This window comes from Oncorhynchus keta, chromosome 21 (genome assembly GCF_023373465.1).
Source record: "Oncorhynchus keta strain PuntledgeMale-10-30-2019 chromosome 21, Oket_V2, whole genome shotgun sequence".
Classification (NCBI taxonomy): Eukaryota; Metazoa; Chordata; class Actinopteri; order Salmoniformes; family Salmonidae; genus Oncorhynchus; species Oncorhynchus keta.
Genome location: NC_068441.1, coordinates 53,995,834 through 54,022,169, shown reverse-complemented (window position 1 = coordinate 54,022,169; position 26,336 = coordinate 53,995,834). Strand labels below are relative to the sequence as shown.

At 41.8% G+C, this 26,336-nt stretch overlaps 1 protein-coding gene across 2 annotated transcripts in view; it reads right to left on the bottom strand.

The window, feature by feature from the left end:
- Positions 1-25,432, bottom strand: part of slc6a1b (solute carrier family 6 member 1b) — a 53,962-nt gene extending 28,530 nt beyond the window's left edge. For both annotated transcript variants that reach the window (XR_008074912.1, XM_052474239.1), the window contains exons 1-11: positions 25,042-25,432; positions 22,469-22,876; positions 22,003-22,134; positions 21,638-21,738; positions 21,224-21,333; positions 20,849-20,981; positions 17,276-17,410; positions 14,118-14,221; positions 13,414-13,538; positions 9,662-9,774; positions 3,635-3,766 (exon numbers count right to left, since the gene is read on the bottom strand). Coding sequence is in view for 1 of the 2 variants with exons in the window: in XM_052474239.1 (XP_052330199.1) it covers positions 3,635-3,766; positions 9,662-9,774; positions 13,414-13,538; positions 14,118-14,221; positions 17,276-17,410; positions 20,849-20,981; positions 21,224-21,333; positions 21,638-21,738; positions 22,003-22,134; positions 22,469-22,694 (1,311 nt within the window). In the remaining variant the exon portion in view is untranslated. The remainder of the gene's footprint in view (positions 1-3,634; positions 3,767-9,661; positions 9,775-13,413; positions 13,539-14,117; positions 14,222-17,275; positions 17,411-20,848; positions 20,982-21,223; positions 21,334-21,637; positions 21,739-22,002; positions 22,135-22,468; positions 22,877-25,041) is intronic.
- Positions 25,433-26,336: the final 904 nt, after the last annotated feature.

Below are 26,336 nucleotides of genomic sequence, written 5' to 3'. Positions count from 1 at the left end.
AGAACTGGTGGTGGCATAGAGCTGGTGGTGGCATAGAACTGGTGGTGGCATAGAGCTGGTGGTGGCATAGAACTGGTGGCATAGAACTGGTGGCATAGAACTGGTGGTGGCATAGAACTGGTGGTGGCATAGAGCTGGTGGTGGCATAGAACTGGTGGTGGCATAGAGCTGGTGGTGGCATAGAACTGGTGGCATAGAACTGGTGGCATAGAACTGGTGGTGGCATAGAACTGGTGGTGGCATAGAGCTGGTGGTGGCATAGAGCTGGTGGCATAGAACTGGTGGCATAGAACTGGTGGTGGCATAGAACTGGTGGTGGCATAGAACTGGTGGTGGCATAGAGCTGGTGGTGGCATAGAGCTGGTGGTGGCATAGAGCTGGTGGCATAGAACTGGTGGTGGCATAGAACTGGTGGTGGCATAGAGCTGGTGGCATAGAACTGGTGGTGGCATAGAGCTGGTGGTGGCATAGAACTGGTGGTGGCATAGAGCTGGTGGTGGAATAGAGCTGGTGGTGGCATAGAGCTGGTGGTGGCATAGAACTGGTGGCATAGAACTGGTGGTGGCATAGAGCTGGTGGCATAGAACTGGTGGTGGCTGGTGGTGGCATATAATTGGTGGTGGCATAGAACTGGTGGTGGCATAGAACTGGTGGTGGCATAGAGCTGGTGGTGGCATAGAGCTGGTGGTGGAATAGAGCTGGTGGTGGCATAGAGCTGGTGGTGGAATAGAGCTGGTGGTGGCATAGAGCTGGTGGTGGAATAGAGCTGGTGGTGGCATAGAGCTGGTGGCATAGAACTGGTGGTGGCATAGAGCTGGTGGTGGAATAGAGCTGGTGGTGGCATAGAGCTGGTGGTGGCATAGAGCTGGTGGTGGCATAGAGCTGGTGGTGGCATAGAGCTGGTGGTGGCATAGAGCTGGTGGTGGCATAGAGCTGGTGGTGGCATAGAACTGGTGGTGGCATAGAACTGGTGGTGGCATAGAGCTGGTGGTGGCATAGAGCTGGTGGTGGAATAGAGCTGGTGGTGGCATAGAGCTGGTGGTGGCATAGAACTGGTGGTGGCATAGAACTGTTGGTGGCATAGAACTGGTCATACGTATAACAACGAAGGCTTGGAAGTTCAGGGCTCAGGAGCCCAGCTCTAGTGCAGGGTGGAGGGTGTTGGGAGACGCTACACTGGACTGGTACTGCAGAGCTAAACAACTGATTTAGGCTGATTGTTTCAATCCAAGAAGAATGCAGACATGAATCTCTAGTGACAGACGATGATAATGCTGTGAAGAGCGGTGCAGTAGGGTAGGGTAGTGTTCCATACAAGCAGGGCACTAAAGGGGGTACTTGGGAGCGTTCAGTGATCGTGTCAGTGGCCACGGTACATCAGTGAGTAGACGACGGTTTAAGAGGACAGTTATGGACCTTAAGAGTTTGGGATGTGGAGCTTGAGAAGACATCACCCTTTCCCTGGCTTGATCCTGTGAAAGAGCCCGGGGGGGTAGCCTGATCAGATACAGGATCAGATGGAAACAAGATCAGATTCAGGAAGAATTTGTAAAGTAATATGTTTGTAATGATGGAAAATGAACATGGATTCAATGATTATATATTAATTATGTAATGCTGACCCGTCATAAAGGCTACGCAGAGAATACAGACTACCCAGACAATATAGACCAGAAAATAGACTGCCCAGAAAATATAGACTACCCAGAAAATAAAGACAGAAAATAAAGACCACCCAGAAAATATAGACTACCCAGAAGATAAAGACAGAAAATAAAGACTACCCAGAAAATAAAGACAGAAAATAAAGACTACCCAGAAAATATAGACTATCCAGAAAATAAAGACTACCCAGAAAATACAGTACATCTGTCTAACTGAGAGACAAACAGACAGATAAAGTATAAGTACATCTAACTGACAGATAAAGTATAAGTACATCTGTCTGACAGACAGATAAAGTATAAGTACATCTATCTAACTGACAGATAAAGTATAAGTACATCTATCTGACAGACAGATAAAGTATAGGTACATCTATCTGACAGACAGATAAAGTATAGGTACATCTATCTGACAGACAGATAAAGTATAAGTACATCTATCTGACTGACAGATAAAGTATAAGTACATCTATCTAACTGACAGATAAAGTATAAGTACATCTATCTGACAGACAGATAAAGTATAAGTACATCTATCTGACAGACAGATAAAGTATAAGTACATCTATCTGACAGACAGATAAAGTATAGGTACATCTATCTGACTGACAGATAAAGTATAAGTACATCTATCTAACAGACAGATAAAGTATAAGTACATCTATCTAACAGACAGATAAAGTATAGGTACATCTATCTAACAGACAGATAAAGTATAGGTACATCTATCTAACAGACAGATAAAGTATAGGTACATCTATCTAACTGACAGATAAAGTATAAGTACATCTGTCTAACAGACAGATAAAGTATAGGTACATCTATCTGACAGACACATCTATCTGACAGATAAAGTATAGGTACATCTATCTGACTGACAGATAAAGTATAAGTACATCTATCTGACAGATAAAGATAGGTACATCTATCTGACAGATAAAGTATAAGTACATCTATCTAACTGACAGATAAAGTATAAGTACATCTATCTGACAGATAAAGTATAAGTACATCTATCTGACAGATAAAGTATAGGTACATCTATCTGACTGACAGATAAAGTATAAGTACATCTATCTGACAGATAAAGTATAGGTACATCTATCTGACAGATAAAGTATAAGTACATCTATCTGACTGACAGATAAAGTATAAGTACATCTATCTAACTGACAGATAAAGTATAAGTACATCTATCTGACAGATAAAGTATAGGTACATCTATCTGACAGATAAAGTATAAGTACATCTATCTGACTGACAGATAAAGTATAAGTACATCTATCTGACAGATAAAGAGGTACATCTATCTGACTGACAGATAAAGTATAAGTACATCTATCTGACAGATAAAGTATAGGTACATCTATCTGACAGATAAAGTATAAGTACATCTATCTGACTGACAGATAAAGTATAAGTACATCTGTCTAACAGACAGATAAAGTATAGGTACATCTATCTAACAGACAGATAAAGTATAGGTACATCTATCTAACAGACAGATAAAGTATAGGTACATCTATCTAACAGACAGATAAAGTATAAGTACATCTGTCTAACAGACAGATAAAGTATAGGTACATCTATCTAACTGACAGATAAAGTATAAGTACATCTATCTAACAGACAGATAAAGTACAAGTACACCCCCCCCCCCCATACAATACACCATTTTCTGGTTGAAATTGGGGTTTTCTGGCTGAAGCAATGTCGAGATGACAACCAGATAAAGACGTATTTTCATGACGACATCAACGACGATAGCTTCGGTTGTTATCTGGTCGAAGCCTGGCGTCTTTTCCACCAGTTTTGCCCACTGAGAGGGTGTCAGGCAAACCCAGTGGTGTCAGACCATGTTTTCTATTGTTTGCAGTGTCGTTTTGTATATCATCCTGTGTGTGTGTGTGTGTGTGTGTGTGTGTGTGTGTGTGTGTGTGTGTGTGTGTGTACGTGTGTACACACTGTACCTGTGTGATGTTGGACAGGCCGATGATATAAGAGACCAGGCAGACGGCAGCGATGAAGAGTTCTCTTCTTCCTCTCAGAGCTCTGGGGAACTCATCCACCAAGGCAGTAATGAAGCCCTCCACTGTACAGAACTACACAGAAGATAATAAATAAGATAACCCAGCAAACCGGGAACATTCCAAGAACATTAGATTCCCATTACGTTTTAGTTGTGGTTTTATCTAACTTTAAGATGTTAATAACATCCCAAAAACATTCAAAGAACGTTTTCGATAACAATCTGAATCTGAAATAGATTTTTTTGTCCGATTTTGTTGTTGTTTGTAATTAAATATCATTAGAATATTCTCCTGACGTTCACTAAAACTGTTACACCTGTTACAACCACCACAGGACATTCCCCAAACGTTCTCATTAGATTTCCAAGAAATGTAATGAAACAAACAGACAAAATGTGTTCTGGGAACGTTCTTGCAACATCGGGCGGATGTTTTATACAAACATGGTATAATCATTCCCACAACCGAACCGTTTTTGTGATACGAGACCATTTGATGCAACGTAACAAAATGTTCCGGGAACTTTCACAGAAACAATTTTAATTTGCTGGGAATACTATACCTCCTCAGTACACTGCTATACAACACATTATATAATACTATACCTCCTCAGTACACTACTATAATACACATTATATAATACTATACCTCCACAGTACACTACTATACAACACATTATATAATACTATACAACACATTATATAATACAACCATCCTCAGTACACTACTATACTACACATTATATAATACTATACAACACATTATATAATACTATACCTCCTCAGTACACTACTATACTACACATTATATAATACTATACCTCCACAGTACACTACTACACAACACATTATATAATACTATACCTCCACAGTACACTACTATACTACACATTATATAATACTATACCTCCTCAGTACACTACTATACAACACATTATATAATACTATACTACACATTATATAATACTATACTACACATTATATAATACTATACCTCCTCAGTACACTACTATACTACACATTATATAATACTATACAACACATTATATAATACTATACCTCCTCAGTACACTACTATACTACACATTATATAATACTATACCTCCACAGTACACTACTATACTACACATTATATAATACTATACAACACATTATATAATACTATACTACACATTATATAATACTATACCTCCTCAGTACACTACACATTATATAATACTATACTACACATTATATAATACTATACCTCCTCAGTACACTACTACACAACACATTATATAATACTATACCTCCACAGTACACTACTATACTACACATTATATAATACTATACCTCCTCAGTACACTACTACACAACACATTATATAATACTATACCTCCACAGTACACTACTATACTACACATTATATAATACTATACCTCCACAGTACACTACTACACAACACATTATATAATACTATACCTCCACAGTACACTACTATACTACACATTATATAATACTATACCTCCACAGTACACTACTACACAACACATTATATAATACTATACTACACATTATATAATACTATACCTCAACACACAGGACACTACTATACAACACATTATATAATACATACTACACATTATATAATACTATACAACACATTATATAATACTATACCTCCTCAGTACACTACTATACTACACATTATATAATACTATACCTCCACAGTACACTACTATACTACACATTATATAATACTATACAACACAACATATAATACTATACCTCCACAGGACACTAACTATACTACACATTATATAATACTATACCTCCTCAGTACACTACTATACAACACATTATATAATACTATACCTCCTCAACACAACTATACTACAACACATATAATACTATACCTCCACAGTACACTACTATACAACACATTATATAATACTATATATACACTCAACACAGTAACACTACTACACAACACATTATATAATACTATACCTCCTCAGTACACTACTATACTACACATTATATAATACTATACTACACAGGATATAATACTATACCTCCTCAGTACACTACTATACAACACATTATATAATACTATACACTCCACAGTACACTACTACACAACACATTATATAATACTATACGTCCTCTGTACACTACTATACAACACATTATATCATACTATACTACACATTATATAATACTATACCTCCACAGTACACTACTATACTACACATTATATAATACTATACAACACATTATATAATACTATACCTCCACAACACACTACAATACAACACATTATATAATACAACACCTCAGTACACTACTAACAACACATTATATAACACTATACCTCAACAGTACACTACTATACAACACATTATATAATACTAACCTCCACAGTACACTACTATACTACACATTATACAATACAACCTCCACAACACACACTATACAACACAACATATAATACATACACAACACAACACTACTATACTACACATTATATAATACTATACCTCCTCAGTACACTACTATACTACAACATTATATAATACTATACCTCCTCAGTACACTACTATACTACGTATTAACACAACATACCTCCTCAGTACACACTATACAACACATTATATAATACTAACCTCAACAGTACACTACATACAACACATTATATAATACTATACAACAACCACAGTACACTACTATACTACACAACACATATAATACTATACCTCCACAGTACACTACTATACTACACATTATATAATACTATACCTCCTCAGTACACTACTATACTACACATTATATAATACTATACCTCCACAGTACACTACTATACAACACATTATATAATACTATACCTCCACAGTACACTACTATACTACACATTATATAATACTATACCTCCTCAGTACACTACTATACTACACATTATATAATACTATACCTCCACAGTACACTACTATACAACACATTATATAATACTATACTACACATTATATAATACTATACCTCCACAGTACACTACTATACAACACATTATATAATACTATACCTCCTCAGTACACTACTACACAACAAACACTGTATTAGATGGATAATACTACTGGTCCAACACAACAACACAACAACACAACACAGGACAACACAACACAACACAACACAACACAGGACAACACAACACAACACAACACAGGACAACACAACACAACACAACAACACAACACAGGACAACACAACACAGGACAACACAACACAAGACAACACAACAACACAGGACAACACAACACAACACAGGACAACACAACACAGGACAACACACAACACAGGACAACACAACACAGGACAACACAACACAACAACACAACAACACAACACAACACAGGACAACACAACACAACACAACACAAAAACACAGGACAACACAACACAGGACAACACAACACAGGACAACACAACACAGGACAACACAAACAACACAGGACAACACAACACAGGACAACACAACACAACACAGGACAACACAACACAAAACAGGACAACACAAAAACACAGGACAAGACAACACAACAACAACACAACACAACAACACAACACAGGACAACACAACACAGGACAACACAACACAGGACAACACAACACAACACAACACAACAACACAACACAACACAACACAACACAACACAGGACAACACAACACAACAAACACAACACAACACAGGACAACACAACACAGGACAACACAACACAACACAACACAAAACACAGGACAACACAACACAGGACAACACAACACAGGACAACACAAAAACAACACAACACAACACAGGACAACACAACACAGGACAACAAACACAGGACAACACAACACAAACAACACAGGACAACACAACACAGGACAACACAACAACACAACACAACAACACAACACAACAACACAAAAACACAACAACACAACACAACAACACAACACAACACAGGACAACACAACACAGGACAACAACACAACAACACAACACAACAACACAACACAACAACACAACACAACACAGGACAACACAACACAACACAACACAACACAGGACAACACAACAACACAACACAGGACAACACAACAACACAACACAACACAACACAACAACACAACACAGGACAACACAACAACACACACAACACAACACAACAACAGGACAACACAACACAACAACACAACACAACACAACAACACAAAACACAACACAGGACAACAACACAGGACAACACAACACAACACAACACACAACAACACAACAACACAACAACACAACAAACAACACAACACAACACAACACAGGACAACACAGGACAACACAACACAACACAGGACAACACAACAACAACACAGGACAACACAACAAACACAGGACAACACAGGACAACACAACAACACAACAACACAACAACAGGACAACACAACACAGGACAACACAACACAGGACAACACAACACAGGACAACACAACACAAGACAACACAACAACAGGACAACACAACACAAGACAACACAACACAACACAACACAGGACAACACAACACAAGACAACACAACACAGGACAACACAACACAGGACAACACAACAACACAACACAACACAACACAAGACAACAACACAACAACACAACAACACAACACAACAACAACACAACACAAGACAACACAACACAACAAGGACAACACAACACAACACAACACAGGACAACACAACACAACAACACAACACAGGACAACACAACAACACAACAACACAACAACACAACACAACAAACACAACAACACAACACAACAACACAACAACACAACACTGGACAACACAACACAAACAACACAACACAACACAAGACAACACAACACAACACAGGACAACACAACACAACAACACAACACAGGACAACACAACAACACAACAACACAACAACACAACAACACAGGACAACACAACAAACACAACACAACACAACAACAAACAACACAACACAACAACACAACACAGGACAACAACACAGGACAACACAACACAACACAACAACACAACAAGGACAACACAACACAACACAACACAGGACAACACAACACAGGACAACACAACAACACAACAACACAACAACACAACAACACAACACAGGACAACACAACACACAACACAGGACAACACAACAACACAACACAACAACACAACACAACACAACACAGGACAACACAACACAACACAACACAACACAACAACACAACAACACAACAACACAGGACAACACAACAACACAACACAACACAAGACAACACAACACAACACAACAACACAACACAACAACACAACACAACACAACAACACAACAACACAACAACAACACAACACAACAACAACACAACACAGGACAACACAACAACACAACACAGGACAACACAACACAGGACAACACAACACAGGACAACACAACAACACAACACAACAACACAACACAACACAGGACAACAACACAACACAACACAGGACAACAACACAACACAACAACACAACACAACAACACAACACACACAACACAACAACACAGGACAACAACACAACACAGGACAACACAACACAAGACAACACAACACAACACAGGACAACACAACAACACAGGACAACACAACAACAACACAGGACAACACAACACAGGACAACACAACACAACACAGGACAACACAACACAACAACACAACACAGGACAACACAACAACACAGGACAACACAACACAACACAGGACAACACACAACACAGGACAACACAACAAACACAGGACAACACAACACAACACAAGACAACACAACAACACAGGACAACAACACAACAAAACACAACAACACAAGACAACAACAACACAGGACAACAACACAACAAAACACAACAATACAAACGCAAACTCCAAATGGCTGTTGTTTCCTCACCTGACTGTCGATTCCAAGCATCAGCAACATGGAGAAGAAGAGGATCGCCCAGAGAGGAGAGATCGGCAGCTGGGTTACTGCCTCAGGGTAGGCCAAGAACGCCAAGCCAGGACCTGCAACACAACACAGACAGGCAGTTATAGACGGAATTTTGCCTTCCGGTCCTGATAAAATACACAAAGAGGATAGTGTTTTAAAACTTATTTGATGGCCAGTAGGTATAGGCAATTTATGTGTTTATGTGTATAGCATATGCTGAGTTTACACAGGCAGCACAATTCTGATCTTTTTTTTTAATGTTGTCACTAATTGATCTTTTGACCAATAAATCAATAATTTGGCAAAAGATCAGGTTCCATAAGTATGGTGGAAAGGATATCCTACCGTCCCTCTTGATTTTCTCATATTATTAGCTCAGTAGGCTAATGCTGGACATGATATATTATATATGTAGTTTTACATTAGCTCAGTAGGCTAATGCTGGACATTATATATTATATATGTAGTTTTATATTTGCTCAGTAGGCTAATGCTGGACATTATATATTATATTTTATATTTGTGGTTTTATATTAGCTCAGTAGACTAATGCTGGACATGATATATTATATATGTAGTTTTACATTAGCTCAGTAGGCTAATGCTGGACATTATATATTATATATGTAGTTTTATATTTGCTCAGTAGGCTAATGCTGGACATTATATATTATATATGTAGTTTTATATTAGATCAGTAGGCTAATACTGGGTATACACTACACCACTTCTAAAATCTGAACAACTTGGAGGTGCTCACATTTCCCGATTAACAAATGTTTACCTCCGTCCGCCCTCAACCACAGGATGTGGGTGATCACATTACACGCCGATTCCCTAGTTGATCCTACCCATGCCGACATGCAGACAGCTGTTGTTGTACGTACCAAATGTTCACATTATTGTGTGCAGAAACACCCCCCCCAAAAAAAAGAGACAGAGGTGCAAGAATGGATAGGAAGATGTGACCAATATGGACTTTATATTCTACACGAATAATAAGACGTAATAAAAAAAAAAGTTTAATATTGAAAAGGCTGCTGGGAGGTTCTCTCCACGACTACACCAGCCAGTCTTCCATTACCTCAGTCTATACAGCACGCTGCTACCAGTTACCACAGCCACGAAATCCTAATCATGGCTAAACCCTTCCTATTTCTAAAATATATCTTCTTAAAGTCTGATTTTAAACCGACCCTCTAGAGCCGATGTCCAAAGCCGCACAAGCTGACGGGATTCGTCGGTACGGCCGATCTTCCACCTTCTGTCTGTAGCGTCTGAAACGGTTGGACTCCCACTGTGGCTCCCACTGAAAGGAGAGACTCCCACTCTGGCTCCCACTGAAAGGTGAGACTCCCACTGTGGCTCCCACTGAAAGGTGAGACTCCCACTCTGGCTCCCACTGAAAGGTGAGACTCCCACTCTGGCTCCCACTGAAAGGAGAGACTCCCACTGTGGCTCCCACTGAAAGGTGAGACTCCCACTGTGGCTCCCACTGAAAGGTGAGACTCCCACTGAAAGGAGAGACTCCCACTGTGGCTCCCACTGAAAGGCTCCCACTGTGGCTCCCACTGAAAGGAGAGACTCCCACTGAAAGGTGAGACTCCCACTGTGGCTCCCACTAAAAGGTGAGACTCCCACTGAAAGGTGAGACTCCCACTGTGGCTCCCACTGAAAGGTGAGACTCCCACTGTGGCTCCCACTAAAAAGGTCAGACTCCCACTGTGGCTCCCACTGAAAGGTGAGACTCCCACTGAAAGGTGAGACTCCCACTGTGGCTCCCACTGAAAGGAGAGACTCCCACTGTGGCTCCCACTGAAAGGAGAGACTCCCACTGTGGCTCCCACTGAAAGTTGAGACTCCCACAAACATGTCTATGACTAGGACGCCCACAAGCTTCACAGGACTAGTCTGAGGGAAGCCAGGTACCAGTTTAAAAAAGGAATGGAAGTATGGAGATAGTATAGTGCCTAGAATAAGGGGGTAAAAATATATAATGATAATAAAGATGTATATATATATATATGTGTGTACAGTATGTACAGTACCAGTCAAAAGTTTGGAGACACCTACTCTTTCAAGGGTTTTTCTTTATTTGTACTATTTTCTACATTGTAGAATAACAGTGAAGACATCAAAACTATGAAATAATACATATAGAATCATGTAGTAAGTGTTAAACAAATCAAAATATATTTTATATTTGAGATTCTTCTAAGTAGCCACCCTTTGGCTTGATGACAGCTTTGCACACTCTTGGCATTCTCTCAACCAGCTTCATGAGGTAGTCACCTGGAATGCATTTCAATTAAAAGTTGTTAAAATTTCATTATAGTTAACTTCAACTCAGATTGCACCCCAAATAAATGATTCACAGAGTTCAAGTAACAGACACATCTCAACATCAACTGTTCAGAGGAGGCTGTGTGAATCAGGCCTTCATGGCCTAATTGTTGTAAAGAAACCACTACTAAAGGACACCAATAAGAAGAAGATACTTGCTTGGGCCAAGAAACATGAGCAATGGACATTAGACAGGTGGAAATCTGTCCTTTGGTCTGATGAGTCCAAATTTGAGATTTTTGGTTCCAACCACCGTGTCTTTGTGAGACGCAGAGAACGTATGATCTCCGCATGTATGGTTCCCACCGTGAAGCATGGAGGAGGAGGTGTTCTGGTGCTTTGCTGGTGACACTGTTGAATTCACTGTTGAATTCAAGGCATACTTAACCAGCATGGCTACCACAGCATTCTACAGCAATATGCCATCCCATCTTGTTTGCGCTTAGTGGGACTAACACTTATTTTTCAGGACAGTGACCAAACACACCTCCAGGCTGTATAAAGGCTATTTGATCGAGGAGGGTGATGGAGTGCTGCATCAGATGACCTGGCCTCCACAATGACCCGACCTCAACCCAGTTGAGATGGACCGCAGATTGAAGGAAAAACAGTCAACAAGTGCTTAGCATATGTGGGAACTCCTTCAAGACTGTTGGAAAAGCATTTCCTCATGAAGCTGGTTGAGAGAATGACAAGAGTGTGCAAAGCTGTAATCAAGGCAAACGGGGGGCTACTTTGAAGAATCGAAAAAATATATTTTGATTTGTTTAACACTTTTTTTTGGTTACTACATGATTCCATATGTGTTATTTCATAGTTTTTATTCTTCACTATTATTGGCCAGGTCGCAATTGTAAATGAGAACTTGTTCTCAACTTGCCTACCTGGTTAAATAAATTCTACAATGTAGAAAATAGTAAATAAATATATAAACTTTTGACTGGTACTGTAGTTTCCTGATCTGTGTCATACCTCTCAGATACAGAACAGGAAACTACAGAACAAACTTCCTTGTGATTTGTTTTAGAACCATCTGTTTATCCACGTAGTGAATCTGTTCCTCACTGCATTTCTATTGGCTAATAGCAGTTAGACCAAAATTCAATGTTTCGTCAAAAAAAAATATATATATATATATATATGTATATATATTTTGATACCTTAAGGGGTCCTAAAACTTCAAATCAAATAGCTAAATGATCCTTGGTATAACCATCTTATTAAAAAAAAAGTTAATCGATTTTCACTTTAGTCATAAAAATTAGTTTAGGATGACAAAAATGTGGCGAACTGGCGGCTAAATCGTGTATGCACGGCATCAATGCTGTATCGTCCCATTAAGATCTATATCAATAGTGAACGGTAATTACCTGAGGCTGCTACTTCTATTATAGGCCTCTTAGTCACGTTGGCCATGAAGCCCACAATGGAGAAGATGACTAAGCCAGCGAACATGCTGGTGAACGAGTTGATGCAGCACACAATGACAGAATCTCTGCAGGGAGATGGAGAGAAAGACAAAAGCATGGGTTTGGAATGGCTGTTGTCACACTGATATGGAAGCCTTATCAAACCACAGCACATTTGCTTTGGGGAGGGAGGGAGGGAGGGAGGGAGGGAGGGAGGGAGGGAGGGAGGGAGGGAGGGAGGGAGGGAGGGAGGGAGGGAGGGAGGGGGAGGGAGGGAGGGAGGGAGGGAGGGAGGGGGGAGGGAGGGAGGGAGGGAGGGTTTTCATTCTATAGCCGAGCCTTACTGCAATGTCAATGGATTGGCCCATTCATTTTAGAGATGGGGTATTGGTTCGTTCATTTCCAGGATATAAAATGGAGAGAGACAGAGATGAAGTGGCAGCTGACAGATGTGTGTGTTTTCTCTGCCTCTCTCTCTCTCTCTCTCTCTCTCTCTCTCTCTCTCTCTCTCTCTCTCCCTCTCTCTCTCTCTCTCTCCTCCCTCTCTCCCTCTCTCTCTCTCTCACAGCAGAATCCATCGACATAGGTCCACACATCATTGGCAGAGGCAGAATATAAGCTGCAGTAAAGAGCTAGATTGAGTGGTATTAAAGATATAAACCTACCTGTAAACATTGTTATTGAATGGGTTGTAGCTTCCCAGAGCAATCAGTGATCCCAGCCCCAGCCCATAGGAGAAGAAGATCTGAGTGGCAGCATCCAACCACACCTGAGCAGAACAGAGAGACAAGAGTCAGAACACACTGCAAGTCAAAACACACTGCAAGTCAGAACACACTGCAAGTCAAAACACACTGCAAGTCAGAACACACTGCAAGTCAAAACACACTGCAAGTCAGAACACACTGCAAGTCAAAACACACTGCAAGTCAGAACACACTGCAAGTCAGAACACACTGCAAGTCAGAACACACTGCAAGTCAGAACACACTGCAAGTCAAAACACACTGCAAGTCAGAACACACTGCAAGTCAAAACACACTGCAAGTCAAAACACACTGCAAGTCAAAACACACTGCAAGTCAGAACACACTGCAAGTCAGAACACACTGCAAGTCAAAACACACTGCAAGTCAAAACACACTGCAAGTCAGAACACACTGCAAGTCAAAACACACTGCAAGTCAGAACACACTGCAAGTCAGAACACACTGCAAGTCAAAACACACTGCAAGTCAGAACACACTGCAAGTCAAAACACACTGCAAGTCAGAACACACTGCAAGTCAGAACACACTGCAAGTCAGAACACACTGCAAGTCAAAACACACTGCAAGTCAGAACACACTGCAAGTCAAAACACACTGCAAGGTTGAACACACTGCAAGTCAAAACACACTGCAAGTCAGAACACACTGCAAGTCAGAACACACTGCAAGTCAGAACACACTGCAAGTCAGAACACACTGCAAGTCAGAACACACTGCAAGTCAAAACACACTGCAAGTCAGAACACACTGCAAGTCAAAACACACTGCAAGTCAGAACACACTGCAGAACACACTGCAAGTCAGAACACACTGCAAGTCAAAACACACTGCAAGTCAGAACACACTGCAAGTCAGAACACACTGCAAGTCAGAACACACTGCAAGTCAAAACACACTGCAAGTCAAAACACACTGCAAGTCAGAACACACTGCAAGTCAAAACACACTGCAAGTCAGAACACACTGCAAGTCAGAACACACTGCAAGTCAAAACTGCAAGTCAAACACACTGCAAGTCAAAACACACTGCAAGTCAGAACACACTGCAAGTCAGAACACACTGCAAGTCAAAACACACTGCAAGTCAGAACGCACTGCAAGTCAAAACACACTGCAAGTCAGAACACACTGCAAGTCAGAACACACTGCAAGTCAGAACACACAAGTCAGAACAAATTGCAAGTCAGAACACACTGCAAGTCAGAACACACTGCAAGTCAAAACACACTGCAAGTCAGAACACACTGCAAGTCAGAACACACTGCAAGTCAAAACACACTGCAGAACGCACTCAAGTCAAAACACACTGCAAGTCAGAACACACTGCAAGTCAGAACACACTCAAAACACACTGCAAGGTTGAACACACTGCAAGTCAAAACACACTGCAAGTCAGAACACACTGCAAGTCAGAACACACTGCAAGTCAGAACACACTGCAAGTCAGAACACACTGCAAGTCAGAACACACTGCAAGTCAAAACACACTGTCAGAACACACTGCAAGTCAAAACACACTGCAAGTCAGCAAAGTCAAAACACACTGCAAGTCAGAACACACTGCACAAAACACACTGCAAGTCAGAACACACTGCAAGTCAGAACAAATTGCAAGTCAAAACACACTGCAAGTCAAAACACACTGCAAGTCAGAACACACTGCAAGTCAGAACAAATTGCAAGTCAAAACACACTGCATGTCAAAACACACTGCAAGTCCAAATGCAAAGTCAGAACACACTGCAAGTCAAAACACACTGCAAGTCAGAACACACTGCAAGTCAAAACACACTGCAAGTCAGAACACACTGCAAGTCAGAACACACTGCAAGTCAGAACACACTCAGAACAAATTGCAAGTCAGAACACACTGCAAGTCAGAACACACTGCAAGTCAAAACACACTGCAAGTCAAAACACACTGCAAGTCAGAACACACTGCAAGTCAGAACACACTGCAAGTCAGAACACACTGCAAGTCAGAACACACTGCAAGTCAGAACACACTGCAAGTCAGAACACACTGCAAGTCAAAACACACTGCAAGTCAGAACACACTGCAAGTCAGAACACACTGCAAGTCAGAACACACTGCAAGTCAAAACACACTGCAAGTCAGAACACACTGCAAGTCAAAACACACTGCAAGTCAGAACACACTGCAAGTCAGAACAAATTGCAAGTCAAAACACACTGCAAGTCAAAACACACTGCAAGTCAGAACACACTGCAAGTCAGAACAAATTGCAAGTCAAAACACACTGCATGTCAAAACACACTGCAAGTCCAAATGCACTGCAAGTCAGAACACACTGCAAGTCAAAACACACTGCAAGTCAGAACACACTGCAAGTCAGAACACACTGCAAGTCAGAACACACTGCAAGTCAAAACACACTGCAAGTCAAAACACACTGCAAGTCAAAACACACTGCAAGTCAGAACAAATTGCAACTCGCAGCATCACGCGCAGCAATCAGCATCCATTCTCCCTCTGAATCTGTTCACTGATAAAGGCTAGCTACTTCTGAATCTGTTCACTGATAAAGGCTAGCTACTTCTGAATCTGTTCACTGATAAAGGCTAGCTACTTCTGAATCTGTTCACTGATAAAGGCTAGCTACTTCTGAATCTGTTCACTGATAAAGGCTAGCTACCTCTGAATCTGTTCACTGATAAAGGCTAGCTACCTCTGAATCTGTTCACTGATAAAGGCTAGCTACTTCTGAATCTGTTCACTGATAAAGGCTAGCTACCTCTGAATCTGTTCACTGATAAAGGCTAGCTACCTCTGAATCTGTTCACTGATAAAGGCTAGCTACCTCTGAATCTGTTCACTGATAAAGGCTAGCTACCTCTGAATCTGTTCACTGATAAAGGCTAGCTACCTCTGAATCTGTTCACTGATAAAGGCTAGCTACCTCTGAATCTGTTCACTGATAAAGGCTAGCTACTTCTGAATCTGTTCACTGATAAAGGCTAGCTACCTCTGAATCTGTTCACTGATCAAGGCTAGCTACCTCTGAGTCTGCTCACTGATAAAGGCTAGCTACCTCTGATTCCTTGAGCTTCTCGAAGTTGGGCGTGATGTAGAAGAGGATTCCATCGATGGCTCCGGGCAGAGTGATGCCGCGGCAGAAGAGGATGAAGAGCATAAAGTAGGGGTACGTCGCTGAGAAGTACACCACCTGAAACAGGGAGGGAGGGAGGCTCTCGTTAGAATATAAAACAATGGAATTGTGCAAAAACCTGACTTCAAGGGTGGCCTAATTTTGACGATTGCTCATTAATTTATTGCAGTGGGCAAATATCTGTGTGACACCGTGTTTCTTGGTAGTGTTAAACAGATTGACTTCGAAACATAAGTATACACCCCACACACATGGTTATGGGCTTAAAAATAAGAAGATACCCTTACCATTTTTTTGTTAACTAGGCAAGTCAGTTAAGAACAGATTCTTATTTTCAATGACGGCCTAGGAACACTGGGTTAACTGGTCTAGGAACAGTGGGTTGACTGGTCTAGGAACAGTGGGTTGACTGGTCTAGGAACAGTGGGTTAACTGGTCTAGGATCAGTGGGTTAACTGGTCTAAGAACAGTGTGTTAACTGGCCTAGGAACAGTGGGTTAACTGGTCTAGGAACAGTGGGTTAACTGGTCTAGGAACAGTGGGTTGACTGGTCTAGGAACAGTGGGTTAACTGGTCTAGGAACAGTGGGTTAACTGGTCTAGGAACAGTGGGTTGACTGGTCTAGGAACAGTGGGTTAACTGGTCTAGGAACAGTGGGTTAACTGGTCTAAGAACAGTGTGTTAACTGGCCTAGGAACAGTGGGTTAACTGGTCTAGGAACAGTGGGTTAACTGGTCTAGGAACAATGGGTTAACTGGTCTAGGAACAGTGGGTTAACTGGTCTAGGAACAGTGGGTTAACTGGTCTAGGAACAGTGGGTTAACTGGTCTAGGAACAGTGGGTTAACTGGTCTAGGAACAGTGGGGTTAACTGGTCTAGGAACAGGGGTTAACTGGTCTAGGAACAGTGGGTTAACTGGTCTAGGAACAGTGGGTTAACTGGTCTAGGTGGGTTGACTGGTCTAGAACAGTGGGTTAACTGGTCTAGGAACAGTGGGGTTAACTGGTCTAGGAACAGTGGGTTAACTGGTCTAGGAACAGTGGGTTAATTGGTCTAGGAACAGTGGGTTAACTGGTCTTGGAACAGTGGGTTAACTGGTCTAGGACAGTGGGGTTAACTGGTCTAGGAACAGTGGGGTTAACTGGTCTAGGAACAGTGGGGTTAACTGGTCTAGGAACAGTGGGTTAACTGGTCTAGGAACAGTGGGTTAACTGGTCTAGGAACAGTGGGTTAACTGGTCTAGGAACAGTGGGTTAACTGGTCTAGGAACAGTGGGGTTAACTGGTCTAGGAACAGTGGGGTTAACTGGTCTAGGAACAGTGGGTTAATGGTCTAGGAACAGTGGGGTTAACTGGTCTAGGAACAGTGGGGTTAACTGGTCTAGGAACAGTGGGTTAACTGGTCTAGGAACAGCTAGGAACAGTGGGTTAACTGGTCTAGGAACAGTGGGTTAACTGGTCTAGGAACAGTGGGGTTAACTGGTCTAGGAACAGTGGGTTAACTGGTCTAGGAACAGTGGGTTAACTGGTCTAGGAACAGTGGGTTAACTGGTCTAGGAACAGGGGTTAACTGGCCTAGGAACAGTGGGTTAACTGGTCTAGGAACAGTGGGGTTAATTGGTCTAGGAACAGTGGGTTAACTGGTCTAGGAACAGTGGGTTAACTGGTCTAGGAACAGTGGGTTAACTGGTTAGGAACAGTGGGGTTAACTGGTCTAGGAACAGTGGGTTAACTGGTCTAGGAACAGTGGGTTAACTGGTCTAGGAACAGTGGGTTAACTGGTCTAGGAACAGTGGGTTAACTGGTCTAAACAGTGGGGTTAACTGGTCTAGGAACAGTGGGTTAACTGGTCTAGGAACAGTGGGTTAACTGGTCTAAACAGTGGGTTAACTGGTCTATAACAGTGGGTTAACTGGTCTAGGAACAGTGGGTTAACTGGTCTAGGAACAGTGGGTTAACTGGTCTAGGAACAGGGGGTTAACTGGTCTAGGAACAGTGGGTTAACTGCCTTGCAGAACAACAGATGTTTACCCTGTCAGCTCAGAGGATTCGATCCAACAACCTTTCAGTTACTAGTCCAACACTCTAACCACTAGGATACCTGCCACCTACCATGTTTGATACAGAGTTCAAATGTATTACGTTCTGAGTTCGCATCACAATATTACATTTTAAATAAATCACAGAAGACTGAAATATAACAAAGCCGTTTGACAAAGAAACACCAGATTTTCAAAGTATTTTTTTTATTTTTTATTTATTTTTTGTATTATTAATTATGAAATTATGAAAAATGTGAATAACATTCTAGCGATTAGGGCGATTTGGTCATTTGTCTGCAGGCTACAGAAAGGCCATGAGTGAAGCCAAATGAGAGTTTGGTTTGGGGGGGGTGTATTATGTTCTCATTTCGTACCCTGGCAGTTACTGTTGTTTGACCCTCCTGATTCAACGTAGCCACTTCCTCAAAATAGTCAGTTCTTTAAAATACTCAATAGCTTAGCAGGCACAATTAAACAGCCAGGCCACAATCAGCTTTCTCACTATCTATTACTGTCTGACAGTGTTTCATGGGGAATCATATGACAAAACAAGTTGCAGTTGGGATACAAGTGCGCTCTGATCGTCTCAATTCTCCCCCCAGAAAAGTAGCAGACTTGAGTGATTGACACTATCAAAACACACACACAGGAAGTGACCCCTCCATATAAAAGGGCTTCGGGTCAAAGGTTATTTCAACACAGCATTGGTGACTTCTTATGTAAAAGAAGTCTGAAGAGCTGCGTACTGGGCAAGTCCGTGTCACTGTCTGGATGTTCTGGGCTCTATATGATTGGATAGAGCACAACCAGCTGATTACAGTAGGAGGGCAACCAGCACAGCTGCTTCTCTCATGTCAGTGGACACTAGGCAAGTGGCATGATCCTACTCCACAGCCAACACTCCAGTAGGTCGTGACGAACTCACTTACAAAACTCCGTTTTGGACCAAAATTATCCTATTTACACTTTGAAGTCAATTTTGACACTAATATGAATGTTTCTGACTCATAGCGATGCTACATAGGCTGTTTAAAACGAGACAAGTTGGTTCTAAGGGACAGTTGACCTTTAACAGATGCATTTTCATGACTTTAACACTCATTATTAGAGACAGGGCCCAGGCGCAGATCAACTGTTGTTTTTTCCAGTCAAAGGTTCCTCTATGGATTTTGAATCTATACGGCGGCCACAATCCAAAATGGCGGCCACAATCCAAAATGGCGGCCACAATCCAAAATGGCGGCCACAATCCAAAATGGCGGCCACAATCCAAAATGGCAGCCACAATCCAAAATGGCAGCCACAATCCAAAATGGCAGCCACAATCCAAAATGGCAGCCACAATCCAAAATGGCGGCCACAATCCAATACGTTGGCCACAATCAAATGTCACAATTCCCCCGGTGGGTTTAGCATCTTAAACCCAAAATCAATTAATCAATTTGGTCAGTTACCTTCCCAGTCCAGGCGACACCTTTCCAGATACAGAAATAGACAAGGACCCAGGCGATGGCCAGCGTGATGGCTAGAGGCGCTCTGATCTCCCCAGGCTTCTCCAGACCGTCTGTTAACTGGTGCATGTTACGCCTATAGGACGACACAATCAATCAACCAATCAACCAATCAACCAATCAACCAACCAATCAATCAACAAATCAATCAATCAACCAGTCGATTAAATGTATTTTATAAATCCTCTTTCAACCCCATGACTTATTTATTTATTATTTAGAACAAATTAGCAGATTGAAAGGTTAGTAACACTGCATGGTCAAACCACAGCCAAAAAACAACAAACTAACATGTAAATAAAAAAGACTTGTTCTTACTCCCAGAATTCCTGAACAGCACTGGTGAGGTTGGCAGCGTTCAGGATGCTGTAGTTGGTGTAACATCGCTCTGTGTTCCAAGAATTTCCACATGATTGCCATGGCAACTCCTGCAACAACAAAGACACGTGTTTTCTTCTTCTCCTTCTCTCTCTCTCTCTCTCTCTTCCTCCCTCTCTCTCTCTCTCTCTCTCTCTCTCTCTCATTTTTGTAAATCTCTTTCAAACATCATGCACCTCATTTGTTGAAGGGGTAATAACGGTCAAATTCAAATTCTTTTATGATCAAACTGCCCCGACATTTTCAATGTCATGGCCACTTAAAGATATTCATTTGGGAAATGTGTTTTCCTTTTTTTAAACCTTCAATGAATTCATTCATCTTTTCTTTTTTTTACCTGACTATTATACTCACGGTAGTAAAGGAGGACCACAAATAGTATATGGCCCAGGCAATGATGACGATGTAATAAATATTTAGCCAGAAAGACAGCACTGCAGCGGCCAGACCAACACCTAGAAAATGGATATGAGGAATGAGGTATTTATATACTGTGATTTAATACAAAATGAAATAATTTGAGAAAAATATAGATATAATTAGCATTAGCTAAATCTAAAGTTTGATCTGTTAAAACGATCGGGACAGGAGACATGCACAGAAATACAAATTGTTCTGGCATTTATGGTCAACCGGCAAGAAGAGTATTTGAGGACATCTATTTGTCTTATATAACGTGATGTATTTCCGGTTAACCTAAACACGGGGCTTTGAATTACCTTTAAACATGGGAGCCAGTTTCCACACCCCAAGCCCTCCAATCGATGTGTACTGACCGAGGGACGTTTCAAGCAGAAACAGGGGCATACCAGCAAATATGAGCGTCAAAAAGTAGGGAATCAAGAAGGCCCCTGAAAGGAATATAAAAGGCAAGAAAACAAAAAATATAGTCGTGAATAAAAGTGAACCATTGCATTGATATACCATTAACATTTCAAATCATCCAAAAAGATACAGTGATAAACCCACTATTTTGTTTCACACTACAGCGACTCAAATGAATGATCTCGTAGCGTTGCCTATAAATGTGCGCGTAATTACGCACAATCTGGAGAGAAAATGAGCTCTTGAGCCATTGAGATTATTTAAGTGAGCGCCCCAGAACAAATTTGCCGATTGAAAGGTCAAATTTAGCCTCCTTTTGTTTTTTTTAAAAACACGGAAAAGTTCCGAAATCTTGATTACCTCCTCCATTCTTCCCACATAGATAAGGGAATCTCCAGACATTTCCCAGTCCAATTGCGTACCCGACGCAAGACAGGAGAAAGTCAAATTTTCCAGTCCAGTTCTCTCTTTCGGGAAGTTCCTTTTTCTGGACTTTGACGACCAAAGTTTTGGGTTTGTCGTTAGGCTCGGCATTCACCTCCGTTAGAACGTGTCCGTCAGAGCCTTTAGTACCATTCGTCGCCATGTCTCTGTCTCTCTGTTTAGATTTTGATTTCCTGACAAGACTGGAAGGCGGACGGAAGATTTTAACCCCACCGGTCCACGTAGACAGCAGCTTCGCGGTTCGTTACCCAGCCAAGGGAAGGTTAGATGGGCAGGAAATCAGGTGAAGAAGCGGGAACACCGAGCCAGTTGGGGAAACCGCACCTGGAAAAAAAGCGCAAGAGAATAATGTTACCAAATAGGTCATTAAAATAATGATTGGACCCTAAATGTTTACTAAATATTGATTTACCATGGGAAAGAACCAAATTGATGCATTAATAGCGCTGAAAATGAGCTGTCCTGAAGAGTTTTCAGTGAGTCGTATTGTTGGCGCTGGGGACAGAGATGTTTTATGGCAACGGACCTGTGATGTTTATTTTTTATTTAACCTTTATTTAACTAGGCAATTCTTATTAACAATGTCCGTCCTACCCCGGCCAAACCCGGATCGACGCTGGGCCAATTGTGCGCTGCCCTATGGGACTCCCAATCACGGCCAGATGTGATACAGCCTGGATTCGAACCACTGAGATGCAGTGCCTTATACCGCTGCGCCACTCGGGAGCCCAAGTGGTGTTTTACAGCGTTGTTACTCTAAAACTCTTCGCACATTTAGCAGGTTCTTCAACACTGTTGAAGAGCAGGTGGCGATCATCACCGTCCACTGAATCAGTATTTGGAGGTTTAATTGCTGTGCAACGCAACCATTAATAAAATAAAAATGGAAATGGAATTCATTATCACGCTACGGCTTATGCACACAAATACATATAAATTATAAATAAAAACGAGGATAAATGGGAAGTATAAAAATTACCAAATATTAATAGAAATTAGTGTTAATTATTCAATCAATCAATCAATCAATCAATCAAAAGTATCGTATAAAACGGAAACCCAGGCCAATGAGCAAGCAATGTAGAAGCAGAAGCATATGCAACGTTAAATATATAGGCCTAGTCGTTCTTTAATTATTCATAATACACGTCAGAAGACAGTCATTTGGTTGATTTAAATAAAAAAAATGTGCGTAATACGGGATACATTGGGCTTGGCAACGTCATGCTTTTGGTATTTTTCTGCATGTATCTTTAGAATAGTACCGTGCCTCTATTGCTGTAGTACAAAACAAAGGGGGGATCTCCCGTTCTTCCCCCCAGCTATTTGATATTTATGAGATGAGACGGCATGGAGAAAGAGAAGTCAAACAAAAGGACCCTGTAAGCGCCAAGCTTTGGGCATCATCCCCCTCTTACGTTTCATTTGCTTATGACCATGAATTATGGAACTTCAAAAACGAGTCAAGTGTAGACTGATGTGCAGCCTTTTTTTTGGGGGCTAAGCTAAATTTGGTTGAGGAGGAGGGGGGCTATGGAAGGAAATGGAAGGAAATGTTTTAGTTATAAGGTTAAGTTCGTGCAACTACACATATTGTGATGGGGTGTAGATCATTTTTGTTGCAGTTTTAAAGCTAATTTCCTGCAGTTCTACACATTTTATAATGACTTATATAATGTTAAATGATATCTGAGTGAGAATGACTAACAACATCAATGGGGCCCCCCCTGGAGATCAGGGCACCGAACCATTCGGGATTTGGCCATAGTTTAGATAGTTGGCTAATCTAAAAATGTGTTAGCTGACATGGCTACTTGCGTGACTGTCAGCAGGCAGGTTTCAATTGGCAGAGAAACAAACGGCAGAGAGTTTTTTTTTTGCGGACAAGTTTCATTTAAATGTATGACGTCATTACTTCCAGCCGTTTTAATCCCCGTATCAGATCTATTTTTTTATGCACATTTTCTAAATGTCGGCAACAAATCAGTTAATGGAAAAATGGGTACTGATTGACATAACAAGATAAAACCTGCTAAACATCCAAATTTCGAAAATGCCCCCGATGTATTCTTACTCTCAATAATACGTTTCTGGGGAAGGATGGGGGGGATCGGGGCCCCCTAGTGGCCGGGGACCCTAAGCAACTGCTCATGTCGCTTATGCCTGGAACCTGCCCTGATGAAGGAACTAATCACTGGCTTTCTGGTGGAATTCATTGTTTTTGTAAAATATTACAGTTATGCCTGGAACCTGCCCATATGAAATGATTCATCACTGTTTTTCTATTGTTTTGTTAAAACACCAGAGTTGCGATGTATCCAATCCAATAGACTAAGACAAGGCTACTCCGTGTGCAAGATCTGAAATCCCTTTTTTTTCCCACCGAGACGCAACTCCGTATCCCCAAACCGGTCCACACGGTTTTGTTCAATGTTCTGATCATTGCGCTGAAGTTTACCCACACTATTAAAAGTAAAATCAGTACTTACAATCAAACTTCTATACCAGACAGAATTTTGGGCGATGGTATAGTATCCGTACGTTCATCTAAAAGTTGTGTCCTTACAGATTCTCCCGGAGCAGACCGAAGAAAAGATTTTCCATTTGAAGATAAAGAGAAGCAGAACCAAACTAGGATCCGGAGGGGAAAGGTGAGTGGTGCTGTCCGTTAGCTCGGTGGTGCTGAAGGAGAGAGACAAGCAGAGCAGAGCGGGGAAACAACGCAGCGAAACGGGAGCAGCTTCACCTCAAAGCACCGTCTAACTTCGGCCAGGGATCTTCCACGGAGCACAAATCCCCCGCTCTCATCTACATAGCGTCAATGTCATCTGAAAGTCGACCCTCCCCGTGTCCAACATTTCCACCACTGAGATCGCTGCGGGTTTGAGGCAGGAGCATCCTCTTGTCTCACGGTTTTATATGCTTAGTGTTTTTTCATCAACTTGAGGGGTGGAGGGGGGTCTTCGCGAATAGATTGTGCCACTCACACAGAAACACAGTTTGATACGTAATAACCTACAACATTTTGTCAGCTATGCTTGACTGTTGAAATCTCTGAAAATTGTCACATCCTCGATTCACTAAGCAACAAATGCCTTTTTTCCTGCTAGTAATCCACTTCATTTGAAACTTGATTGGAACATGTTTTTCACACTTAGTATTCGTTTTATGGTATTAAAATGAATGCTTCCTTTGTAAACCGATGGAGATGGGGACTGAGGTTCAGGACAACCCATGGTGGACTTACCGTGCCCTATTTGAACCAAATGGTTGTATCAATATTCATATTCTCCTTTTTAGCTCTTTACCCCCACTTAACCCCTTCGACCCCGCCTCCCCCCTTCCAGCCCCGAATCCCCCCTTTACCCCCACCTCCCCCCTTTGACCCTGGGTCCCCCCTTTACCCCCACCTCACCCCTTTGACCCTGGCCCCCCTTTACCCCAATCGAACCCCTTTGACCCTGGCTCCCCACTTTGACCCTGGCTACCCCCTTTGACCCTGGCTCCCCCTTTACCTCCACCTCCCACCCCGAATCCCCCTTTACTCCACCTCCCCCTTCGACCCCGGCTCCCCTTCGACCCTGGCTCCCCCCTTCGACCCCGGCTCCCCCTTGACCCTGGCTCCCCGTTTACCTCCACCTCCCCCTTTGACCCCGGCTCCCCCTTCGACCCCGGCTCCCCCTTCGACCCTGGCTCCCCCTTCGACCCCCCGGCTCCCCCTTCGACCCCGGCTCCCCCTTTACCTCCACCTCCCCTTCCACCCCGAATCCCCTTTACCTCCACC